The 22,052-nt window shown below is 44.8% G+C and overlaps 2 protein-coding genes across 2 annotated transcripts in view; one reads left to right on the top strand and one right to left on the bottom strand.

Annotated features, from left to right (window-relative positions):
- gys2 (glycogen synthase 2) overlaps positions 1-18,488 on the top strand; it is a 40,502-nt gene extending 22,014 nt beyond the window's left edge. Inside the window, exons 11-16 of the mRNA XM_056275744.1 lie at positions 4,576-4,689; positions 11,600-11,726; positions 12,115-12,210; positions 12,811-12,974; positions 14,735-14,815; positions 16,983-18,488. Coding sequence (XP_056131719.1) covers positions 4,576-4,689; positions 11,600-11,726; positions 12,115-12,210; positions 12,811-12,974; positions 14,735-14,815; positions 16,983-17,204 — 804 coding nt within the window. The 3' untranslated portion in view covers positions 17,205-18,488. The remainder of the gene's footprint in view (positions 1-4,575; positions 4,690-11,599; positions 11,727-12,114; positions 12,211-12,810; positions 12,975-14,734; positions 14,816-16,982) is intronic.
- A 151-nt stretch (positions 18,489-18,639) lies between these two features.
- On the bottom strand, positions 18,640-21,386 carry spx (spexin hormone). The gene is made up of 6 exons (XM_056276686.1): positions 21,381-21,386; positions 20,964-21,047; positions 20,758-20,815; positions 20,555-20,617; positions 19,602-19,688; positions 18,640-18,707 (listed from the first exon to the last, which is right to left on the bottom strand). The coding sequence occupies exons 1-6, from the start codon at positions 21,384-21,386 to the stop codon at positions 18,640-18,642; spliced, it is 366 nt and encodes a 121-aa protein (XP_056132661.1).
- Positions 21,387-22,052: the final 666 nt, after the last annotated feature.

Raw genomic sequence — 22,052 nt, 5'->3', positions numbered from 1 at the left:
ATAAGATAAAAACCACATACATAACCGCACATAAATAAAAACCACAGGAGTAAAAGGTGAACACATGAAGTACAATATGAGTGAAAAAAAAGAAGACGGGAGAAACAGGCGTGGTTGGAGATGTGCCAATACTAGCTGTACTTTACAGAGTTCAGCAGTGACATGGAGTATGAGGCTATGAACGAGAATTTATAATGAGAATTTGGTTTTGGCTGATGGTTGTCTGAGGCAGGAACCAGAGGGCAGGAACTTAAATTCTATGTGCAGGGGATGGGTACTGTCAGATATAATGGATTCTGCTTCCTTTAACAACTCTTTGCTGTACAGTTCAGATAGATTTTTCTGCTGAGTGCCAATAGTTTTGCCACTGACTTCCGTCAGCCTTGTTAATGAGTTTTCCTGTTTGAGGTTGAGAGATGCATACCGGCAGACAAAAGAAGAAGGGAAAACTGACTCAATAAAAGACGTATAAAACAATGTCATCAAGGATCTGTCAACCTGGGACTTGACTAGCTTCCTCGGACAAAAAAAGACACTGCTGGCTGTTCTTACTCAGCATGTCTGTATTCCATCAGGTCAACTTATTGTCAGTTATAATGCCCAAATACTTGTATGATTCAACAATCCCAACATCTCGACCGTTAATCATAGTGTTTGTAGGAGTTGGGTGGTGACGTTTGAAATCAATGCACATGTCCTTGGTTTTTTGTCACAGTCAATTCTAAAAAGGCTTCTTTAGACCAGTTTAAAAAATAGTTTAAAGCAGGACCATGAGACATTTCAGCATTGGTCAGCAGGCTCACTACATAGCATTATATATAGTATTGTATATGGACATGATGGGTTGTGGGGTTGTGGTATGGTATATGGTATAGTGTGTGGGCAATATAGTATATAAGCAATATGGTATAACAGATGGGCATAGGTTGTTGATTATTCAGCCATAACAAAAATCTGTATAGGAGCGGTGGCACGGTGCCGCAGTGGTTAGCGCTGTTGCCTCACAGCAAGAAGGTCCTGGGTTTGAACCCCGGGGTTGTCCAACCTTGGCGGTCATCCCAGGTCATCCTCTGTGTGGAGTTTGCATGTTCTCCCCGTGTCTGTGGTAGGTTTTCTCCGGGTGCTCCGATTTCCCCCACCATCAAAAGAAACATGCATGTTAGGGTTAATACTCCTGTCTGTGCCCCTGAGCAAGGCAATGGGAAAAGAACTGGAGTTGGTCCCCGGGTGCAGCATGAAGGCAGCAGCCCACTGCTCCTAGCTACACACATCACAGCTAGGATGGGTTCATTTGCAGTAACTAGGGGGTTAATAAGGGAAACTTAATCGAATTAATTAAAACATACCTGTTGTGCATACGTGCTTGCCTCCAGTGTCTTGTTCCATTTGTTTTGTCTTTTCTTTTTTGTTTGTTTTGTTTTTTCTCTTTTTGTTTTTTCTTTTTTGCGTGAGTGATGTCTGCAAGTGCTAGAAGCTGCTGTGTACCGGAGTCAAATTCCTCGTGTGCAGAGGCACACTTCGTCAATAAAATTGATTCTCATCCTGGTTCTGATACTGATACCTGTGTTGTTTGCAAACTTCACAAAGTGAAGGTTGTCAAACTCACTATGACAGTCATTGGTGTACGTAATATATAAGAGAGGCGAGAGGACGCAGCCTTGGGGGGAGCCAGTTGATGTTACGGACAGTCCAGAGTTTTTTCTGTGTTTTCTGCGTCTAACTAAATGATGCTGTGGTCAGAACCTCTCAGCTACTCCTTTTGGCCAAACTTAACTTGTGCACGACTGTGTCGTCTTTGGATATAAAGAGTATGTGACCCAAAGCATAAAGTATATCCACTATTACCAGGAAAATGTCATGTACTCATTTTTTGTATTGAACACTGGCCTTTCCATCGAGTAAATAACAATAAACAGTCTGTGATAAAAAGACTTTGGTAGATAAAATCACTCTGCAGCATCACAAAAAAGTGGCTGAAGGAAAAGCATCTTCCAGAGTGCTCTCATACACCGAAGTCCATTTTATGAATGGAGGAGATGTTTCCGCAGTGGCGCAGAGGTTGATGTGAGCTATGGGACCTTACTGGTGATCAATAATGGAAGGGACATGAGGGTGTATGTTGGTGGGGGGGGGGATTCCCCTGAGCTAAAAAAAAAAAACATGACTGAACAAAATATCTGCAGCCAAGCCCAGGGAGTAAATTGCATTCTTCAACAGCAGACCGCGGGTCAATAGACTGGGTGTGATGCGGTGATGGACGCCCCCAGTGTTTTTAATAGCAGTCTTACAGGAGGAGTGCCAATAAAAGGGGCTTTCTCAATTAAATGAATTTATGTCGCTGTCAATATGCCAGAGGTCGGAAATGGAAATCGAGGGTGTATTGATACCAAGTGTGCGAGAAGTGATAGGACGGAGGCTGATTGGTGACCAGAGGAAACACCGTGGATGTTGTTTCTCTCTGTCATTTTTTATAAACCCCCCCCCATCCCACCTCCACTGCTCCCCCAACTCCCACTCCTTATTTTCCATTACTACCGGATGCTCCAAACCTTGTTTATTCATCTTAAGTTTATTTTGCAGTAGCTGCATGACCGATATTAGAATATCTATCACGCCGCAAAGTCGCCCCTACTTAATCTGTGACCAGAGTTAAGACAGGCTCTCCTCTGCTATGACTGATCTAGGAGAAGAGAAGACGGCACTTTTCCTTATCTATAAATTAACAGGACAGGGGAAAAAGTACCTCAGCATGATAGTAGTTTAAGGCGAGACACCCCATGTGTGAATAGGGATTTTTTTTTTCCCTTCATCCAATCATAATGAAACTTTATATGGTTGAAAAGTCAGAAATTCATTAACTTTTTTTGCACTTGGACTCTCACTAATTTGGATACATTGTTAATTATGAAATAAGCATATTCTTATAGCAAGTTTAAATCGCTTGGAGCACATCTTTGTGAATTTCATCCTCATGAATATCTAAATAGGTGGTCATTTCAAGAAGGATTCATCAAAATTTCCTTTTTATGATGAAATACCCATAAACCAGTATGCACATGGCAAATTCTTTTGGTTTTTCTGCATATACGACTGAAGTTAAAAATCAGGAAGAAAGGGATCTGTCTTAGCCTGTAGCTGCTGTGTTTACTTTTATTTTATTTTCAGCGGAGGGATGTCGAATGCCCGAAGTCCATTTTTGAAGTTCCTCGTTTGTTTAACCTCTTAGGAATATATTTTGAACCCCTTTATGGATGGGTGAGATCTCTGGTCTGCTGTGAACAAGCGAGAGTAAATGCCCATTGCGTTGTGGTGTGAGACAGTAATCAGATATCATTAGCCTAAGGGGTAGATATTACTCTGCTGATTGACATTTCTGAATCCTACTTTAAAAGGTTACTAGTCACGGATCGCCGAGTCTGACTCATGACGTTGTTTCTTATCATCTTCACAATCTTTGCCCATCCATCCATCCATCCATTTTATTCTCAGAATCACTTATGGTGGCAATAGGCAGAGCAGCCCGAACGATCTTCTTCAAACTTACTTTGGCTCCCGTAAATATAATCCCTCTAGTGTGTCCTAGGTCTGTCTGTCAGTTGGGAATTAACACTAAATGATTTTTTTTTTATTGGAATTTCCCCCTTTTTTCTTCCCAATTGTATCCGGCCAATTACCCCACTCTTCCGAGCCACCCTGGTCGCTGCTCCACCCCCTCTGCCGATCCGGGGAGGGCTGCAGACTACCACATGCGTCCTCCGATACATGTGGATTCGCCAGCCGCTTCTTTCCACCTGGCAGTGAGGAGTTTCACCAGGGGGACGTAGCGCATGGGAGGATCACGCTATTCCCCTCAGTTCCCCCTCCCCCCCAAACAGGTGCCCTGACCAACCGGAGGAGGCGCTAGTGCAGCGACCAGGAAAAATACCCACATCTGGTTTCCCACCCGCAGACATGACCAATTGTGTCTGTAGGGATGCCTGACCAAGCCGGAGGTAACACGGGGATTCGAACCGGTGATCCCCATGTTGGTAGGCAACGGAATAGACCGCCACACTACCCAGACACCCGTAAATACATTTTGCATATAGGTGGCACTCCTACCCACAGGGACTAACATTAAATTGATCCCAAAGTTTATACTGCACCGCAGCGATACTTTCAGCAGAGTTTCTGCAATAGTAATGCAGGTGCAGGGGGACTTACCATATACAGTAGTCATCGCTGTAAGGATTTATGTAGGACTGATGGAGTTGGAGTGTGGGGCAGCAGTTTTTACTACACAGTAGTTCACACTATATAGAGGACAGCAGTTATTACCTACACCCTGTTCCTACTTGTATTTATTTATAATGTCATGCTTTGTGCTTTGTCTTTCATGCAACCCACCATGGCAAATCCGTTGTATATGTAAATATATCTGGCAACTAAAAACAGAATAGATTCTACTTTTTTCTAATAAAAATGGCCACATATCTAACTGACCTGTTTCTCTTTTTGTTATTTCTTTACATCTATATGCATGCACTCGCACACACGCACGCACACACACACACACACACACACACACCGCTGTAGCGACATAGCCTTCCTCCAGTGACCACCCACAACATGCTGGATGACTCCACTGACCCGATCCTGGCCAATGTTCGACGTGTTGGCCTCTTCAACTCGAGGACCGACCGCGTCAAGGTACGCATCCCATCTAGTACACATCTACGTTATATTTTCCTTATTCATCATCATTCAGCTTACTTTTCAAAATGTCAGTGTTTTGCTAAAGCTCTTGTCCAGAGTAGCTCACAATTAATGCTATTATAGTATGAGATATGGTTGTGAGTCCCTTTGTTGTGGAAGGGAAGGCGTGTGGAAGTGAGAGTCAGGACTTTGAATGTTGGAACTATGACTGGTAAAGGGAGAGAGCTGGCTGATATGATGGAAAGAAGAAAGGTAGGCATACTGTGTGTGCAAGAGACCAGGTGGAAGGGGAGTAAGACCAGGAGCATTGAAGGTGGGTTCAAACTCTTCTACCACGGTGCGAATGGGAGGAGATATGGAGTAGGGGTAATTCTGAAGGAAAAGTATGTCAAGAGTATGCTGGAGGTGAAGAGAGTGTCAGACAGAGTGATGAGTATGAAGCTGGAAATCGAAGGTGTGTTGATTAATGTTATCAGCGCATATGCCCCGCATGTTGGGTGTGAGATGGAAGAGAAAGAAGAATTCTGGAGTGAGTTGGATGACGTGGTGGAGAGGGTACCCAAGGGGGAGAGAGTGGTGATTGGAGTGGACTTCAATGGACATGTTGGTGAAGGGAACAGAGGTGATGAGGAGGTGATGGGTAGGTATGGAGTCAAGGAGAGGAATGTGGAAGGACAGACGGTGGTGGATTTTGCGAAAAGGATGGAAATGGCTGTGGTGAATACATATTTCAAGAAGAGGGACAAACACAGGGTGACGTATAAGAGTGGAGGCAAGTGAACACAGGTGGACTATATCTTATGTAGGAGGCATGATCTGAAAGGGATTGGAGACTGCAAGGTGGTGACACGGGAGAACGTAGCTAGGCAGCATCGGATGGTGGTCTGTAGGATGACTTTGGAGACCAAGAAGAGGAAGAAGGTGAAGGCCGAGCCAAGGATCAAATGGTGGAAGTTGAAGAAGGAAGACTGTTGTGTGGAGTTCAGGCAGGAGTTCAGACAGGCTCTGGGTGGTAGTGAAGAGCTGCTGGATGGCTGGGCAACCACTGCAGAAATAGTGAGGGAGACAGCTAGGAAGGTAATTGGTGTGTCATCAGGACAGAGGAAGGAAGACAAGGAGACTCGGTGGTGGAATGAGGAAGTACAGCAAAGTATACAGAGGAAGAGGTTGGCAAAGAAGAAGTGGGATAGTCAGAGAGATGAAGAAAGTAGACAGGAGTACAAGGAGATGCAGCGTGAAGCAAAGAGAGAGGTGGCAAATGAAAAGGCATATGGTGAGTTGTATGAGAGGTTAGACACTAAGGAAGGCGAAAAGGACTTGTACCGATTGGCTAGACAGAGGGACCGAGCTAGTAGTCCATGGGCCAGACGATATTTCGGTACACTCAAGGTGGCAAAACTTACTTATAATTTTTGAAAGGATCCATGTCTGTAGATGATATTTTGGTATGATAACCATTCCTGAGTGGCAGCTGTATCACAGTTATCAGCTCATGAAGTTAACCACCCCCTAAAGAAAATTGCATTTTAGACGCTGGTGCATATCCTGGTTTAGCCTCATGGTCAGGACATTTTTCAATGTTCTATAATATTGTCTTTGGTATCATTTTAAAGGGGAGCTTCTTAGCTTTCATTCAAGCCCTGTTGTGGATATTTCTCACAAATATAGAGGTCACTTGAGCTCTTCAACCCGTCAATAACACACATCTTTCTGCATTTTTCGCCTAAACTATATACCTTCTTTTAGCCCTGTGGCATCTAGGAATATCAGGGACACAAAACACAAAAACTGGAATACTCACAGGACTGTAAAGATTCAGGAAATGTATAATATACCCATACTATTTCATTGTGTGAGGTGATTGTGAGCCTTAAATGAGAACTAGACCAAAGCCAGTTAGGTCACAAACTGGTCTCTATACATTTGTTTAAATACACAATCAAAATACATGATAAAAAGGAATACCATAGTGAGGTAATGAACTATTTTAATATTTTAAACAACATTGACATTTACATATACTTAGTCAATGATACATGTAATCCCATATCATTAGTGGGTATATGTAATGGTAATGGGTAGGGTAATGGGTATATGTGAATATGGTTACATTATTGTTATCAAGCTCTGGGTAACCAAGTCCAGAATCAACATCCTGTGCATCAATAGACTACTACCACAGTAATACCATCAGAATCATCACACTGTCATTCATCAAACTGCTCGTTTCTCTCATCATCTGACTCCCCAAGTTCAAAGTCCAGTTCTCGACCATCCTGCTGTTTTTGGTTACTGCAGGTCTGTAACCTGCACATGTCTGTGCATGGAAGTCCATTTGACAGGCACATGCAGCTTGGCATTTTGCATGAATGCACACACTTGCATGTTAGCATTTCCAAGACCACATCTGGTGCAGGTGGGGAGCGCATCCAGTAAATGGCCAGCTTGCCTTCATCGTCTGTCCATCCATACTCAGTAGGGCTTGGCACCACAGGGTTAGCCTGCAGACAGCACTTCCATATTGCTGCCTGATAGTTGGCTCGTTGAACATGCATAAAGAGACAGTCTCTACATGGTGGCAGCTGGCTGGACTCAACCTCTCCCCTTTTGGTGCAGAAGAGCTGGTAACGCAGTTTGTTCACTTCAGCAGTGCTGCTATTAGCAACATACATCCGACAGGTGAACTGCTCAATTTTCTGGAACAGCTCATCACTCACATTCCATGTCTGTCCCAGTTGACTAAAAGTCTCTTGGCAGGAAGTGTGCTTTCTCACTATCTTCAGGGCATTCAGCTTCCCTCGACCAGCGAATGCACTGACAGTGTCGCAGCCTGTGAAGGCATGTAAGCCAATTAGGCTGTCACAGATGCTGTCTCCAAGTGAACTTGCCAGTTTGGTGATGTCGACAAACCGTGTGCGGTTCTGAGTCCCACACTTCTGGTAGATGGGACAGGTGATGTCCTTCTGGAAGCCAAGACAAAGCACCATGACATCAGTGTCCTCAGCTGTGATGATAACTGACTTTGAGCCCGCATTTGCTGCATGCAATGCATGCAGGAGCAGACGGGTGTCAGCTTCTTCATCTGTGGAGTGCAGTTCTGCTGCTTCCTCACACCCATCTTCTGTCAACTTGTAGCAGGTTTCCTCACAGGTCATGTACAACACCTTGCCATGCAGCATAGCTCTGTATCGTGGGAGTTTCCACTCTTCCACCAGAAACTTGATGAGACTGGTCTTGTTGGAGGAACTGCACAGAAATTTTCTCCACTGCTGGACGTGGTGTCCCCCTGCAAGATTCTTGTACTGGAGAGTGATGTCTCCACCCCGGTTCAGTCGTTCAGCATCTTTGATCGAAGTCTGGTGATAGACATAAAAAACAACATCAATCCTCCCACTCTGTGCTCCCTCATGGAGGACCTGGGTCAAGGCTGACTCTGCCACCTGTGCAAAGGTTTTGTTGTTGCCATTCATTTTTTGGACCAGGCTCATCCCATCAATGATGGAAGTAGATGGGATTGGGATGTCTTCTGCAGGAGATACATTCTTTTCAAGCTCTCTGGCAAGTGCAGCCTTGTTTGTTTTTCGTAAGAACCCATCAGCATTTGCCAGTGCCCATGGTAGTGGGCCCAATGGGTAGGCAAGGACATCCTTCAGATTCACCTCCCTGCTTTCAGCCACCAGGATCATGTGACTGAAAAGGTTTCTATCTGCCTTCAGAACCACATCCTGTGCTTTCTTTCCATGAGCTTGTTTTATGCTGACATTGGAGAATGTTTTCAGACTTTGCTTGGTCATCTTGTCGTGGAATTTCACAGGTGGTGGGTCTGCATCTAACCTTGTTTGCTGGAATGCTTGGTAGGCCTCCTCTCCTTTCTCAAGAGCTCTCAAGAGATCTATGGTCACATCAGGTGGAGCCATGTTGCCAGTGGAGAGGCTAACCAAATCAATCTCATCAGGGGACATAGGATTGAGCCAGTTATTCTCCATAGGGTCCATGAGAGACTGGACATCTGCTTCATCTCTCTTGATCCTTGGACTCTGTAGATCTGGATGAGACCATTTGCACCTGCCTTGACCTGTCAGGTCTCTCAGCTGTCTGAGGTACATGCTTCTATACTCAGCTGTGAGATAATATTTGGTCACAGCTCCTGGCTTCAAGCTGAATCCCTTTGTCCCTCCAGCTGTTTGGGTGTCTTTGTTCACCGTTTCTTCTATAGCTTGGTCAACAGGGATTCGGCCAAAGGGATTGGTGGAGCCCAGTTGGACTGAGAAGCCTCCTTCCATGAATTCTGTGTACACATCTGGGTGTGTGATGGGCAGCTCAGACATCTGGGCGTAGTAGTAGGGGAGGTAGCGTGCATAATTCATCCTGTCATAAGCAAAGCACCATGGGATCATTGCTCGAATGCTAGCCAAGTGTAGCATCCAGTCTCCCTCTCTGGATGCTCGGATGAGCCCCAACAAGATTTCAACCATGTCCAAATAGGACATCCAGAAGTTCGAGAGGCTGCCGTTTCCACCTCTAAGGAACTCACGGTAGACTTCAAAGAGATCCATGATGCATGTACAAGAGCTGTTCTCGAGGACCTCCTTCAAAGCATGTTGTGAGACTTCTTTCCCAAGGCTGTCAATGGTCTTCAGTGTCTCATTCAGGTGAACCATGTCATTCCTGTGAGTTTCTTCCAACCAGGACAGGAAACCGTTCAAGGTCAGTCGCATGAGAGCCTCATACAGGAGCTTGTGTAGTCGCACTGCCCTGTTGTACTTGCGGCCATCCATAACACCAGCAATTGAGCCTTCTGCAATCATGCCAGACTCAATGCAGAGGTCTTGGAGTCCAGCATCTTGGAAACGCTTTCCTATTATTGCCAGCAGTGTGCAGATGGTGTGGAATACCCCAAGCCTAACGATGATATCATGGAACTTGTCATGGTGTTTCCATGTGATCACGACAGCCTTCGCATACAGGGCTTGGTCAAAGACACAGACAATCTTCCTCAGGCCTAAGCACTGCATGATGCTCAGTGACTGGTTAAGCACCTCGTTGACAGTAGACATTTGTGTCGCTGGAGCATTGATGGTAGGCAGATAGCCTATATTGTCGGGGATGACCGTCATCTCTCCTCGAGACAGGATGTTGAAGCCTGTCCAGCTGCTGACTGACTGTTCTTCTTGTTGTGACATGCGTGCTAGGACCCAAAGAAGGTTTTTCTCTCTGGCAAGCTTAGTATTGGCTGCAGTATCGGCATCTGACTTTTTGCTTTGTGGTGGCCCTACCCGTTGTCCAGCATTGTAAGTTGGTAACATTGGTGGGGGTCCATCAATGCTTCTCTTCTTTGTTTTGGGAACAGTGGGCATGGGTTGGACAGGAAGTGGGTTGACTGGCTTTGCTTGCACAGCAATCCCATTGACTCTGTGAGATGTTCCCTCACCACTGACAGTTTCTTCAAGACGGTCGATATTGTCCCAGGCTAAAGTTGTGAATATGCCAGGATGGATGTTAGCTGGAAGGGCAATGCCACTCCCTGATGATGAGAGTTTCTGGAGACACAGGGCAGTGTTGATCTCTTCCATCTGTGAATAGGACACACTGTGACCAAGTCGGTTGAGGATGTTTATCAACTCTACATTTCCTGTCAACGATTTGACACTGAATGGCAGAACAATGTGCTTGGAAGGCTTGGTATTTCCACATGTCACTGCATATACTATGTCATGGCCAAATGACTGCAGAAGGCACTGCACTCTCTGGGATGCATGATCAGGATCATTTGAGCCTGTGAGTAGAGAGTACAGGAAGATAATGAGCGACTCTGGAATGGTAGGACATTCTGCTTCTGGTTTGACTTCAGGCGGCCAGGTTTGAGGAACATCTTGACTTTTAATGTCTGCTCTCAATTTGATGGCTGCTTTGGCTATAACATCTTGTGCACTGACACTTTTCAGGGTCTGCAGCTCCCTTTTGAGAGACTGATTTTCCTTTCTCATCAGGGAATATCTGCAAGGCTCCAGCAAACTCACTCTCCAGGTTTCGCCTTATGTGCTTCTTGGTTGATTCCTTGACTTGGGCAATGCCTTGGGAGTTCATTGAAGCTACCAGTCTAGAAGAGAGATCAGTCAGTGCAGGCAGGGTTGAGTGGGTGGAGAAGAGTGTCAGGAGTGATTTGCGACAGAAGGGTACCAGCAAGAGTTAAAGGGAAGGTTTACAAGATGGTTGTGAGACCATCTATGTTATATGGTTTGGAGACAGTGGCACTGACAAAAAGACAGGAGGTGGAGCTGGAGGTGCAGAGTGGAAGATTTTCATTGGAAATGATGAAGAAGGACAGAATTAGGAACAAGTATATTAGAGGGACAGCTCAAGTTGGACGGTTTGGAGACAAAGCAAGAGAGACAAGTTTGAGATGGTTTGAACATGTGTGGAGGAGAGATGCTGGATATATTGCGAGAAGGATGCTGAATATGGAGCTGCCAGGGAATAGGAAAAGAGGAAGGCCAAAGAGGAGGTTTATGGATGTGGTGAGAGAGGACATGCAGGTGGCTGGTGTGACAGAGGAAGATGCAGCAGACAGGAAGAGGTGGAAATGGATGATCTGCTGTGGCGACCCCTAACGGGAGTAGCAAAAGATAGTTGTAGTAGATATGGTTGTGAGTCCCTTTATTTCAGAGTTGACTAAATATATGTCAGTGATACTTCTATAATAAGTAAGGATTAGTCAGGTGCCCATGAACTGTGAAGATTTCCATGAAACTTTTACAAAATCATAATTCTTCATAACCTTTCCTGCGCCTGGAAATTGTAGTAATGAATGTATTGACTTTCCCGGGTTTTTCAAGACCATATAAACCCCATACTGTATTTTCAGTTGATCTATTCCTAGTCTGAAAGGGTGTTCTTCCTCCAGATTATCTTCCACCCCGAGTTCCTGTCCTCCACCAGCCCCCTTCTGCCCATGGACTATGAGGAGTTTGTCCGGGGCTGCCATCTTGGAGTTTTCCCCTCCTACTATGAACCTTGGGGATACACACCGGGTAACCTGTTCACAGTACATGCAAATGTGAATTCAGATACACACTTATGCATTACACACACACAACCAGTCACTCACAAGCTGACACAAGTTTGAGTCTCCTTTCATGCACTTCCCAATTAGGCATGCATGCACAGAGTCACAGGCCTGCAGGCTCACACACACAAACAATAATTCACACATACATATACAGACAGACATTTACAAACAGACAGACATCTTTCATTTGCACGCGTGGAAGAGTACACACACACATGCATATGCAAACATAGACAAGCCGACACACCAATGCAATCACACATATGCTCACACATACGTGCATACAGACATACAAACGCACACACACAGAGACACACAATATTTTGAGTACACTGTTCTTGTTTTACCAGGTGAGTGTACTGTGATGGGTATTCCCAGTGTGACAACCAACCTCTCCGGGTTTGGCTGCTTCATGGAAGAACATGTCTCAGACCCAGCAGCCTACGGTGCGGACCGACATTCCAACTAACACACACAAACACACACTCACTCATACGCTGACATACATACAGATATAGAGATAGATGTGGACCGATACTTACTCACAGGGGCAGCATGGCTCAAGAGGTAGAGCAGGTCGTCTAGTAATCGGAAGGTCGCTGGTTTGATCCCCAGCTCCTGCAGAGAGCATGTGGTAGTGTCCTTGAGCAAGACGCTGAACCCTTAGCTGCTGCTGATGAGCAGGTTGACACCTTGCATGGCAGCCTCCCCCATCAGTGTATGAATGTGTTTGTGAATGGGTGAATGTGAGGCGTATACTGTAAAGTGCTTTGAGTGGTCGGTAGACTAGAAAAAGTGCTACATTTACTATTTACCATTTCACTTGGAAATAGTCTTACTTTGCCCCCCCACACACACACACACATTTTCCTTTCTTGCTAATTGCTCTTGTGACATCATCAGTGAGCTCTGACATGCCATGATTTCAGGATGGGACTGAGCCATCTCATTTGGCCTTTCATTGAGTGCATTTATTGGTGACTGTAAATAACTCATCTTCTTTCACCCCCCCTCGCTCTCTTTCCCTCTCTCTTTCTTTCTTTCAGGTATTTACATAGTGGACCGGCGATTCCGATCGGCTGACGAGTCGTGTAACCAGCTGACCCAGTTCATGTTTGGATTCTGTCAGCAGTCGCGGCGGCAGCGCATCATCCAGCGCAACCGCACTGAAAGGCTGTCTGATCTGCTGGACTGGAGATACCTGGGCCGGGTCAGTACCCGTCATTAAATAACTCTCAATAGGATTTGATCCTCTGGTTGAGGAAATGAAATCATCATATACTTTGATAAACACGATTTGTCATTGCTTGTCTATAGACATACTGATGCTTCTCGGTGGAGATATAAGGTTATAATTTTATAAGGGTTAAAGGGGCAACATGTAAGTTCTACCTGAGTGCTGACTGCTGTCGTTCAACAAATATATATCAAACCAAAACAAAGTAAACAGATGAACAAATCACTGTATAAATCAAAGCTGTCTACTTACGTGTAGCTTTGATGGCTAAACAACAAAACTGTGAAAACTGAGAGTTAACAGTGAGGTCTGCTGTGACGTCTATAGGCCTTTACACACCGGAGACGTGACAAATAGCCGACACGAAATTTCGCATTTTCATGTTGGTTATTTGTCACGTCGCCCCCCTCCTCCCCCTTTTCTTCCCAATTGTACTTTTACGATTACCCAACTCTTCCGAACAGTCCCAGTTACTGCTCCACCCCCTCTGCTGATCCGGGGAGGGCTGCAGTCGCTAGCCGCTTCTTTTCACCTGACAGTGAGGAGTTTCGCCAGGGGGATGTAGCGTGTGGGAGGATCACGCTATTCCCCCTAGTTCTCCCTCCCCCCTGAACAGGCACCCTGACTGACCAGAGGAGGCGGTAGTGCAGCAACCAGGACACATACTGGCTTCCCATCTGCAGACACAGCCAATTGTGTCTGTAGGGATGCCCGATCAAGCCGGAGGTAACACGGGGATTTGAACCGCCGATCCCCGTGTTGGTAGAAACCCGGCTTTCTATCGCAAATCGCAAGACACAAGGGAGACTCAACTCGGTGGGTTCAAGTACAGCAGTGTACCTGAAACCACCGTGTGATCTCGTTTTCCCTCAGTGTAACGCCAGGAACCCCCACCCGTTGCCAGTCCGGCCCCTGCTGGGAGTATTGCCTCCATTGCAGTGTGCCACGACTGGCTCTGGGTCAGCTCTACGACATCCAAAAGTAAACTACACAAGCTAATCACTATCCTGATAGCCTATTTGTTCGGTGATGCTCCTCCACACGTTGTCCTTGAGTTCTTTATAATTTTGTGTCCTTCCTTTGTCATACAATACAGGTGATGAGAAACACAGATGGTCAACAGGTCCGCCGTTGACAATAGGAGTTGTGACAAAACGTCCATTTCGCACAATGTGATTGGCTGACGCCTTTATTCGCGGTGCAAAAGCTCAGGAAACTCAGCCTTATTCCGAAAAAAAAAAATTACATCGCTTTTTTGCAACGTAGTATTCGTGTCCTGTGTTAAAGTGCTCATGCCAAAAACAACAGCTCAAAAAAATAAGTTGATGTGCGAATTAATCGCACGAAAAAAATGCCCTCGGTGTGTAAAGTGCATAACTTTGCTGTTGCCTTTAAATGCTACTCTTCCTCATTGCATACACAATCTTTTGCAACACATTTAATGATCTTTCATTATAGTGTATTTCCACGGTGCCTGTTGTGACATCATATAATGATCCTGCAAATACTGTTAGTATTGCATTGGCCATTGCAATTTGCTCCTTGTCAGAGTGACGTGTAACTCGATACTGCGTTCAATGTGTAGATTAAAAAGATTAAATACTTAGAGTGGTTATATGCTGTTCGTAGATTATGAAAAAAATTCAGTTGGTTGGAGGCGAGACATGGTTCTGACATGTCGTTCATTAGTTTGTTAATGATTTTGACTTCTTTGCCGGCTTGTGATTTTACAGTTCTACGTACATGCCCGCCACCTGGCCCTCAGCAGGGCGTTCCCTGACACGTTCAAGATGAACTCCATGAACCTGCTAAAGGTGAGAAAACCAAGCCGAAATACATGCCACTCAGGAGGTTCGAATTAATCTGTAAGTCATAAGTGAGAATGGGTGAATGACTACTTATATATGGCGGCACGGTGGCGCAGTTGTTAGTGCTGTCGTCTTACAGCAAGAAGGTCCTGGGTTCGAACCCTGGGGTTGTCCGACCTTGGGGGTCAGCCCAGGTCGTCCTCTGTGTGGGGTTTGCATGTTCTCCCTGTGTCTGTGTGGGTTTTCTGCGGGTGCTCCAGTTTCTCCCACTGTCAAAAAGACATGCATGTTAGGGTTAATACTCCTGTCTATGCCCCTGAGCAAGGCATGGCAAGACGAACTGGAGTTGGTCCCCAGGTGGTGCACGGTAGCTGCCCACTGCTCCTAGCTACACAGCTAGGATGGGTTAAATGCAGAGGAAGAATTTCCCCACCGGGCTCAATAAAGTAGTAAAAAAATAAATAAATACATGAATTGAGCAACAAGCAAACAATACAAACCCCTTCGAGCATTCCTGGTTTTCCATGTTAGGCCAGATATTGAATTCACAGCATATCATATTTGTGAGGTTTTCCTAAAACAGTGCAAGTATTTCAGAAAACTACACACTTTGTGAAAAGCTTGAGTACAATTTCTTGTTGTCCTCTCAAATTATAAATCTTCCTTTGGAAAACGTTTATCTCTGAAGATGTATCTGGTGATCTGGACCCCTGTACGTAAGACACCATTGAGAACCTGTCTTTAAACCGAGTGCTTTCCGGGAGAAGTACGTCTGAGTCTCCATCCCCTGCTGACCTACACACAGCAGATCATGTTGAGTTTGAATCGCATTTCAATGGGTTTTTAATTGACAGCCTAACATTTGGATGAATGACAACACAGCATCGTTTTGGGGTCTGTTGACACCGATCCCAGTGTAGTGTTGCTGAAATTTATTCACCAATTTCCTTCTGATTCTCTCCTTTTCTCTTGTGTGTGTGTTCACTCCTTTCCACTCTTGCCTTTTCCCATCCAATCTTGTTTCTCCTCTGATTAACCTTAACTCTTCATTGCACCCTCTCTTGCCTTGCATCCAGGCTGCTCCGTCTGAGTGTGTGCTCTGCTCTGGCTGTGGTACACGCACAGTACAAACATAGCTAGCAGGCCCGCAATGGAAGACTAATGAGACTTGCTTTCTTCCCTAATTGTTTGAAAAATAACAAGCAATGACATGAGTTTTGTTTTTTAATGTGGACGCCCTCAAGCTGTTTTTGTCAAGTTCTGTGTTGCCATTGCATCTGTTCAGTGCACAGTGGCCCTTGCCAAGTTCTAGTTTGTGGTACACACACACACGCACACACACACATATGTTTGTTTTTATATAGCTGTGAGGACCCTCATTGACTCCATTTATTTCTTAACCCTAACCATCAGAACTACGTGCCTAACCTTATCAACCAACCAACCAATCAATCAATCAATCAATCAATTATCATATACCATGTGTATGTATGCGGGATTTTTTTCCAGCCTCAAAACTACACCATCTGGGTGTCCGGGTAGGGTAGTGGTCTTTTCCGTTTCCTACCAACACAGGGATCGCCAGTTCAAATCCCCGTATTACCTCCGGCTTGGTCGGGCATCCCTACAGACACAATTGTCCGTGTCTGCGGGTGGGAAGCTGGATGTGGGTATATGTCCTCATCGCTGCACTAGTGCCTACTTTGGTCAGTCGGGGTGCCTTTTTGGAGGGGAGGGGGAACTGGGGGTAATAGCGTGATCCTCCCACGCACTACATCCTCCTGGTGAAACTCCTCACTGTCAGGGGAAAAGAAGCAACTGGCGACTCCACGTGTATCGGAGGAGGCATGTGGTAGTCTGCAGCCCTCCCCGGATCAGCAGAGGAGGTGGAGCACCGACCGGGACGGCTCGGAAGAGTGGGGTAATTGGCAAAGTATAATTGGGAAGAAAAAAGGAGAAAAAAAAAAGAAACAAGAAAAAAACTACACCATCTGATTTCACTAATTAGCAACACCATCAACCAGACAGTAGAGAACTAATTATTGAATTCAGATGGTGTGGTGTCGGGCTGTCAGGAAAACTCGCACACAGATGGCTGTCTGCGGCACATGGTCTAGTACCACTGATATATACACCATTAAATTAAAATTTGGACTGTTTCCCCCGTCTGCAGGCAGAGGGCTTTCGATATCCCCGCCCCTACTCGGTGCCCCCATCCCCCTCGGCCTCCCTCCACTCTACCCCGCACCACAGTGACGTGGAGGATGAGGATGAGGATGAGTCCTACGATGAAGACGAAGAGGCAGAGAGGGACAAGCTGAACATCAAGGCTCCCTTCAGCCTGGGAAATGTGCCAGAGGGCAAAAAGAAGCAGACGGGAGAGTCAGGAAACTGAGACTTGTTTCTTGACCTTTCTTCTGGAGATTTAAGTCCGATTACCACTGAAATACAACAGATAGCAAGATCACACCACGACTGCCGTTACCAAACCTGCTCCCCCAGTTCCTCTTTAGGCCTCTCACCTGAAAACGCTTTTTTTTAAAGATACTCGCGTCTTCGTTTGTCTACCATTGCCCGTTCTGCATGCGACGTGCCAGGTTGTGGTGGCTGAAATGTCAGCTGATCTGTGCACACCAAAAGGTGAGTTGAACTGATTCGAGACACAGTTTGACTGGGGCGTACCCCCGGCTGCAGGATTTACCTCTAGAGAGATGCTTCTTAAAGGACGCGAGAGATAATTAACATTACGTTTGTTTGCACAGTTGCTGGGACAGAAAACACATGCACTGATTTCAGTTTGTTACAACCCTCCTTAAACCACAACTCCTGCCATCTTGTGTGTGGGCTGAGCGGGTTTCGTGATTTATGTTCAAAAGCCTGTTGTGTGTTTAGCTTCACTTCTGAAAAGTTCACATTTTGGGAATACAAGCTTTTCCCCCATCAGCGAATATAGTATGTTAATATTGACACGTACACGTGATAGCAGACTATATGTTATTCTCATGTGAGGACAAGTGTTGGAAATATGTTGTGTTCTCAAGCAGACACATGAACACAGAACACAATTATAAAAACACAACTTTTAAAAGCACAGGTCTTCCTATGCCAAGTCTATACGTTGCAAAAGATATTTTCACCTTCTTCTGTATTGCATATATGTGTTTCTGCCCATTCAGAAATCATTCTGGTATTTTCCCCACTAGGGATAGCCCTGGTTTAAAGATATAAATGACTGCTGTTGATTTGATATCGTTATTAGGTGACAGAAAATACTCGTTTTTTTCTTGGTTTTGGAACATTTGAAATCCACCGAGTGTCAGTTTTGCAGTTGAGTGAAATACATTTTGGAAAACAGTGTTTAATCTGCTCAGTACTTGTGTTCATCTCTCTCTTTTCTCCATCCGAGTCTCTGTAAAGGTGAACGGACGACATGGATTCACACCATCTTCCATATTTGCTTCTTTACTTAGTGTTGCCCTGGTTTCCCCAAAACCATCTCATCCCAAAGATTGTGCCAGTGCTTATAATATAAAATACAATTATATGATGACTAAAAGTTTAGGAGGGGTAAACTTTCATGGGTATAGCCATTTTTCCCCCTTTTTTTAAGGTGTACCCATTTCATCTACAGAGCCTACTTGAGTGTGATCAGACAATGTCAGACAAATTTGCTATGAATTCAAACTCATTTTAATAAAACGTTACATTCAAACATATGTATAGTTGTATTTACAAAAGTTTGTCTTTTTGTTCTCTTTTCACAGGGCTGAACATTTTACATTAAAAAAAAAAGAAGATTTTGGCTGGCATTATTGTGGACATCTTAAAGTCTATCGGAAGTAGTCTCTCTTCCACACTGGCATGTCTTGAAAATACACCTGATCTGGGTTTTCATCAGCTAAAAGAGAGGGAGAGAGAGAGAGAGAGAGAGAGAGAGAGAGAGAGAGAGAGAGAGAGAGAGAGAGAGAGAGAGAGAAACCATGTTAGTGTAGCTCTTTTTCCTGTATACTGCATTGTTTGCCATTACACCGGTAAAGATGAACTTACAAAAAATGTTGAAGGTGATGATAGCAATAAAAAACAAAACAAAAACAAAAACAAACCTGAAACCAAAATATAAGAGGACACAATCTCTTCTATTAACTGTCATTTGTTACTATTACAAACAGCACCTCGCTCCAATTGTCAGTGTGCGTGTCTCAAACGTGAATTTGTCTGCAGTTAAGAGGGCATTTTCATTACAGCGGCCCTTAAGCACTTAGTACCGTTAAAGTAGCAGATTATTAAAATAAAAAAATTAAAAATAAAAGTACATTAACATGAGCCAGTCACAGACCGCGTCCCGTTGGGCAGCATTTCCGCTGCTAGTGTTGGAAACGCAGACCGAGATGCGCGTGTGTGATGACGCGCGTGCGCACTGTTTACGTGTTACAATGTTAGTTTCATTTAGCAGAGAGAGAGAGGTCTGAGAGTTAACGCGACACGAGCCAGGCGACAGCCAGGGAGCAACAACGTGTACGATACAGTGTGACGCGTGAGCTGTCTGCTGCGGTTTCTCCGCGTCACAGAGAGTTGGAGTCAGTTTTATCAGCCAAGCATCATCACATACGAGGAATTTGACTCGGTACGTTGATCTCCAGTTACGCGACACACGGGATACACGAGTACACGGCAAGATAAGAGAAATGCAAATGAAGCGATGTCGGGTATCAAAAGCTATAATGAGTTCAAGTATGATTGCAGATTCATGTATGAGTACTAGTAGAGGTGTGGCTCTGTTTGTGCGCCTCACCTTCCTCCCTGGCCTGCTGCAGAAAGTTGAGCAGGACGGTGGCAGCCTGGTTGACGCTCAGCTTTTCTGTATTCTGACTGCGGGTCTCTGAGAGGAGATACATAAAAACACACGCACAAGAACTCGGACCTGCCGTTTCTTCGTGCATTGGCCTCCGATGAGATTGAGATGAGGCCGGGGGATAGTAAGCAACTTCAGTAGAGGTCCATGAAAATATAGCGCGTCAGAAAGATGTAATGCATTACAATGCATAGAATTACAATTCCTTTGCAATTATGAATTCTTTATAGGGATTTAAAATGTTATTTTAAGCACCTGGCTGACACTCTGATGCAGAGCAATACTTGATTTGCAACAAGTGCAACAGTGGAATAAGGGCACCGCTTTACAATAAGACTACCCTTATAAAGGGTTTATGAATAGATGGAATGCATTTATATAGTTTATAATTAGTCTATCCATTAGGTTGTGAACACTTGATAAATCATTAATAAGCTGTTATAACCCATTAGATAAAAACGGCAACCGTGACCTGTTGCTTGCCAAATAGTGAGCCCACATCAATCTGCCTCAGATCTCATTGGTTACTTAGCTCGCAACTAGCAAGACCTGCTAAGCAACTAGCAAGAGCTGAGATTTAACAGAGCAGATAGATAACAAGTGCAGCAATAACTTGATCTTGCCAAATAGTGAGCCCGTCTCGATGTATGAAAACTGCTGTATAACTTGTATATAATTGTTTATTAATGATTTATAAAGTGTTTACAACAAATCGCAAAGCATTTATAAATCCTCTATAAGGGTAGGCTTATTGTAAAGTGGTACCCAACAGTCTTGTTCCTCCTTGAATGATCCTTGAGTGACCAAGTCAGAGAGACAAGCTGGTGATGGAAGAGATGGGATACAAACAAAGGAGAGGTGTGAACAGGTAGACAGACTAATCTGGTGTGTACCTAATTGTAAGGTGTCGTACACATCTCCCTCCTTTCGGTCCTCTGAGATGAACCTCCGACCCTCTGAAATAATATCACAAAGTACATCCATACAGAAGTTTCAATCTGTGTTTTCATTTTACGGGTAGGAGAGTGTTTTTTATCAGTGTTGCTCCGCATCTAAGCGCCGACCTATCTAGGCTCACTGGATAAAGTTTACATACGGGTGCCCTTCAGATACAGCATGGCCTGGGGCGTCCAATTTCTCCGCTGAAAAGTGCCCTTAAGAGAACAAGATTCATTTTACATTTTCAACACTTCCAATATTTGTCACTGTATAGCTAAGTGTTGCTGATTGAAATTGGACCAATTCAATGAGAATAAAATCATTATTACTTTTAAAGCAAGATAAAGAAAAAAATCGTCTCACCTTCGGTGCGCTCCACGAATGTGAGACGAATGATACAAGGAGCAAAAACGTCAGTACGTAAACCAGAGAAACGGTCCTCAAACCCTGCAGGAAGGAAAATAAGTCGTTAAATTCTGCAAACAGTTACAAAAACGAGGTCAACCCCACATCTTTATTATTTTCTAAACAATTGGAAAGTCGCGGGAGAATGTGATATAGGAGACAACGTAGGTAATTCCGTGCGTAATTACGCACAGGATAATACGCACATCTTTTTTTATCGAGCCGTGAGGCTACACGCAATTCAGAGTAGTAAAACTATAATTTATTTTATCAATTGGACATTAACCTAATGTATAAGTACATGTTAGCCAGTATTAGTGGCCAAAACGATGCGTATACACAACGGTAAAAGTATTGCCCAAGGGCTTTACCTACTTTCATGGCGACAGAGGTCCTTGCAGGACTACGGATCCGTCTCCAGTCAGTTCTGTGAAAGAGAAGATCTGAGCGTGTTTTAGGGGGGTCGCTTTTCCATTGCTTGTATTTATATTGTCCCGGGCGGGGGGGGGGGGGGCTCTGTGGCCCGCAGCGCAACGGTTAATAGATGTCAGCGGCGATAGGTCACGTCAGTTTGATGAAACGGGGGCGGCGAGGAGCGTGAATGAATAGAGGCACCCCGTCCATTAATCTTCATCCATTGAGGGGTAATTCTGAATGAAAACAGCTGCCATGGGCAGTTCCAACCCCGGCGTGGTCTGTTGATATCAGTTGCATCAGTCACTCGTTCCAACGCATGTGATTATCTTGCCCACATGTAACTGGGGGCAAAGACACAAGCGAAACGAGAGACGATATCATCACAGTAAAGGTACTGGGATGTGCCCAGCGAGGTTTGAATCCTGAAAATCAAAACAGAGGGGTTAAAAATAACGTTTCAACGAGGATGTGAAGGTGATAAAATAAGCCCCCCCCCCCCCAGATGGAGCATACCATCACCCCCCCCCACACACACACACAGTTATTATGAGCTGCTTGCAACTCTTGACATGCACTTATCCCACTTAAAAATAAACTGCAGTTTGTGTGAAATGGATCCAGAAACAGCGG

The sequence above is a fragment of the Lampris incognitus genome, chromosome 3 (genome assembly GCF_029633865.1).
Source record: "Lampris incognitus isolate fLamInc1 chromosome 3, fLamInc1.hap2, whole genome shotgun sequence".
NCBI classification, from domain to species: Eukaryota; Metazoa; Chordata; class Actinopteri; order Lampriformes; family Lampridae; genus Lampris; species Lampris incognitus.
The sequence above is the reverse complement of the archived record's forward strand: the minus strand, read 5'-3'. Positions and strand labels throughout refer to the sequence as shown.

Coding starts and splice junctions, on each gene's coding strand:
- spx (XM_056276686.1), bottom strand. Junction 20,816..20,963: donor ATTCGTGGAGCGCACCGAAG/GTGAGACGATTT, acceptor TGTTCTCTTAAG/GGCACTTTTCAGCGGAGAAA. Junction 18,708..19,601: donor GCAGCAGGCCAGGGAGGAAG/GTGAGGCGCACA, acceptor CCTCTCTTTTAG/CTGATGAAAACCCAGATCAG.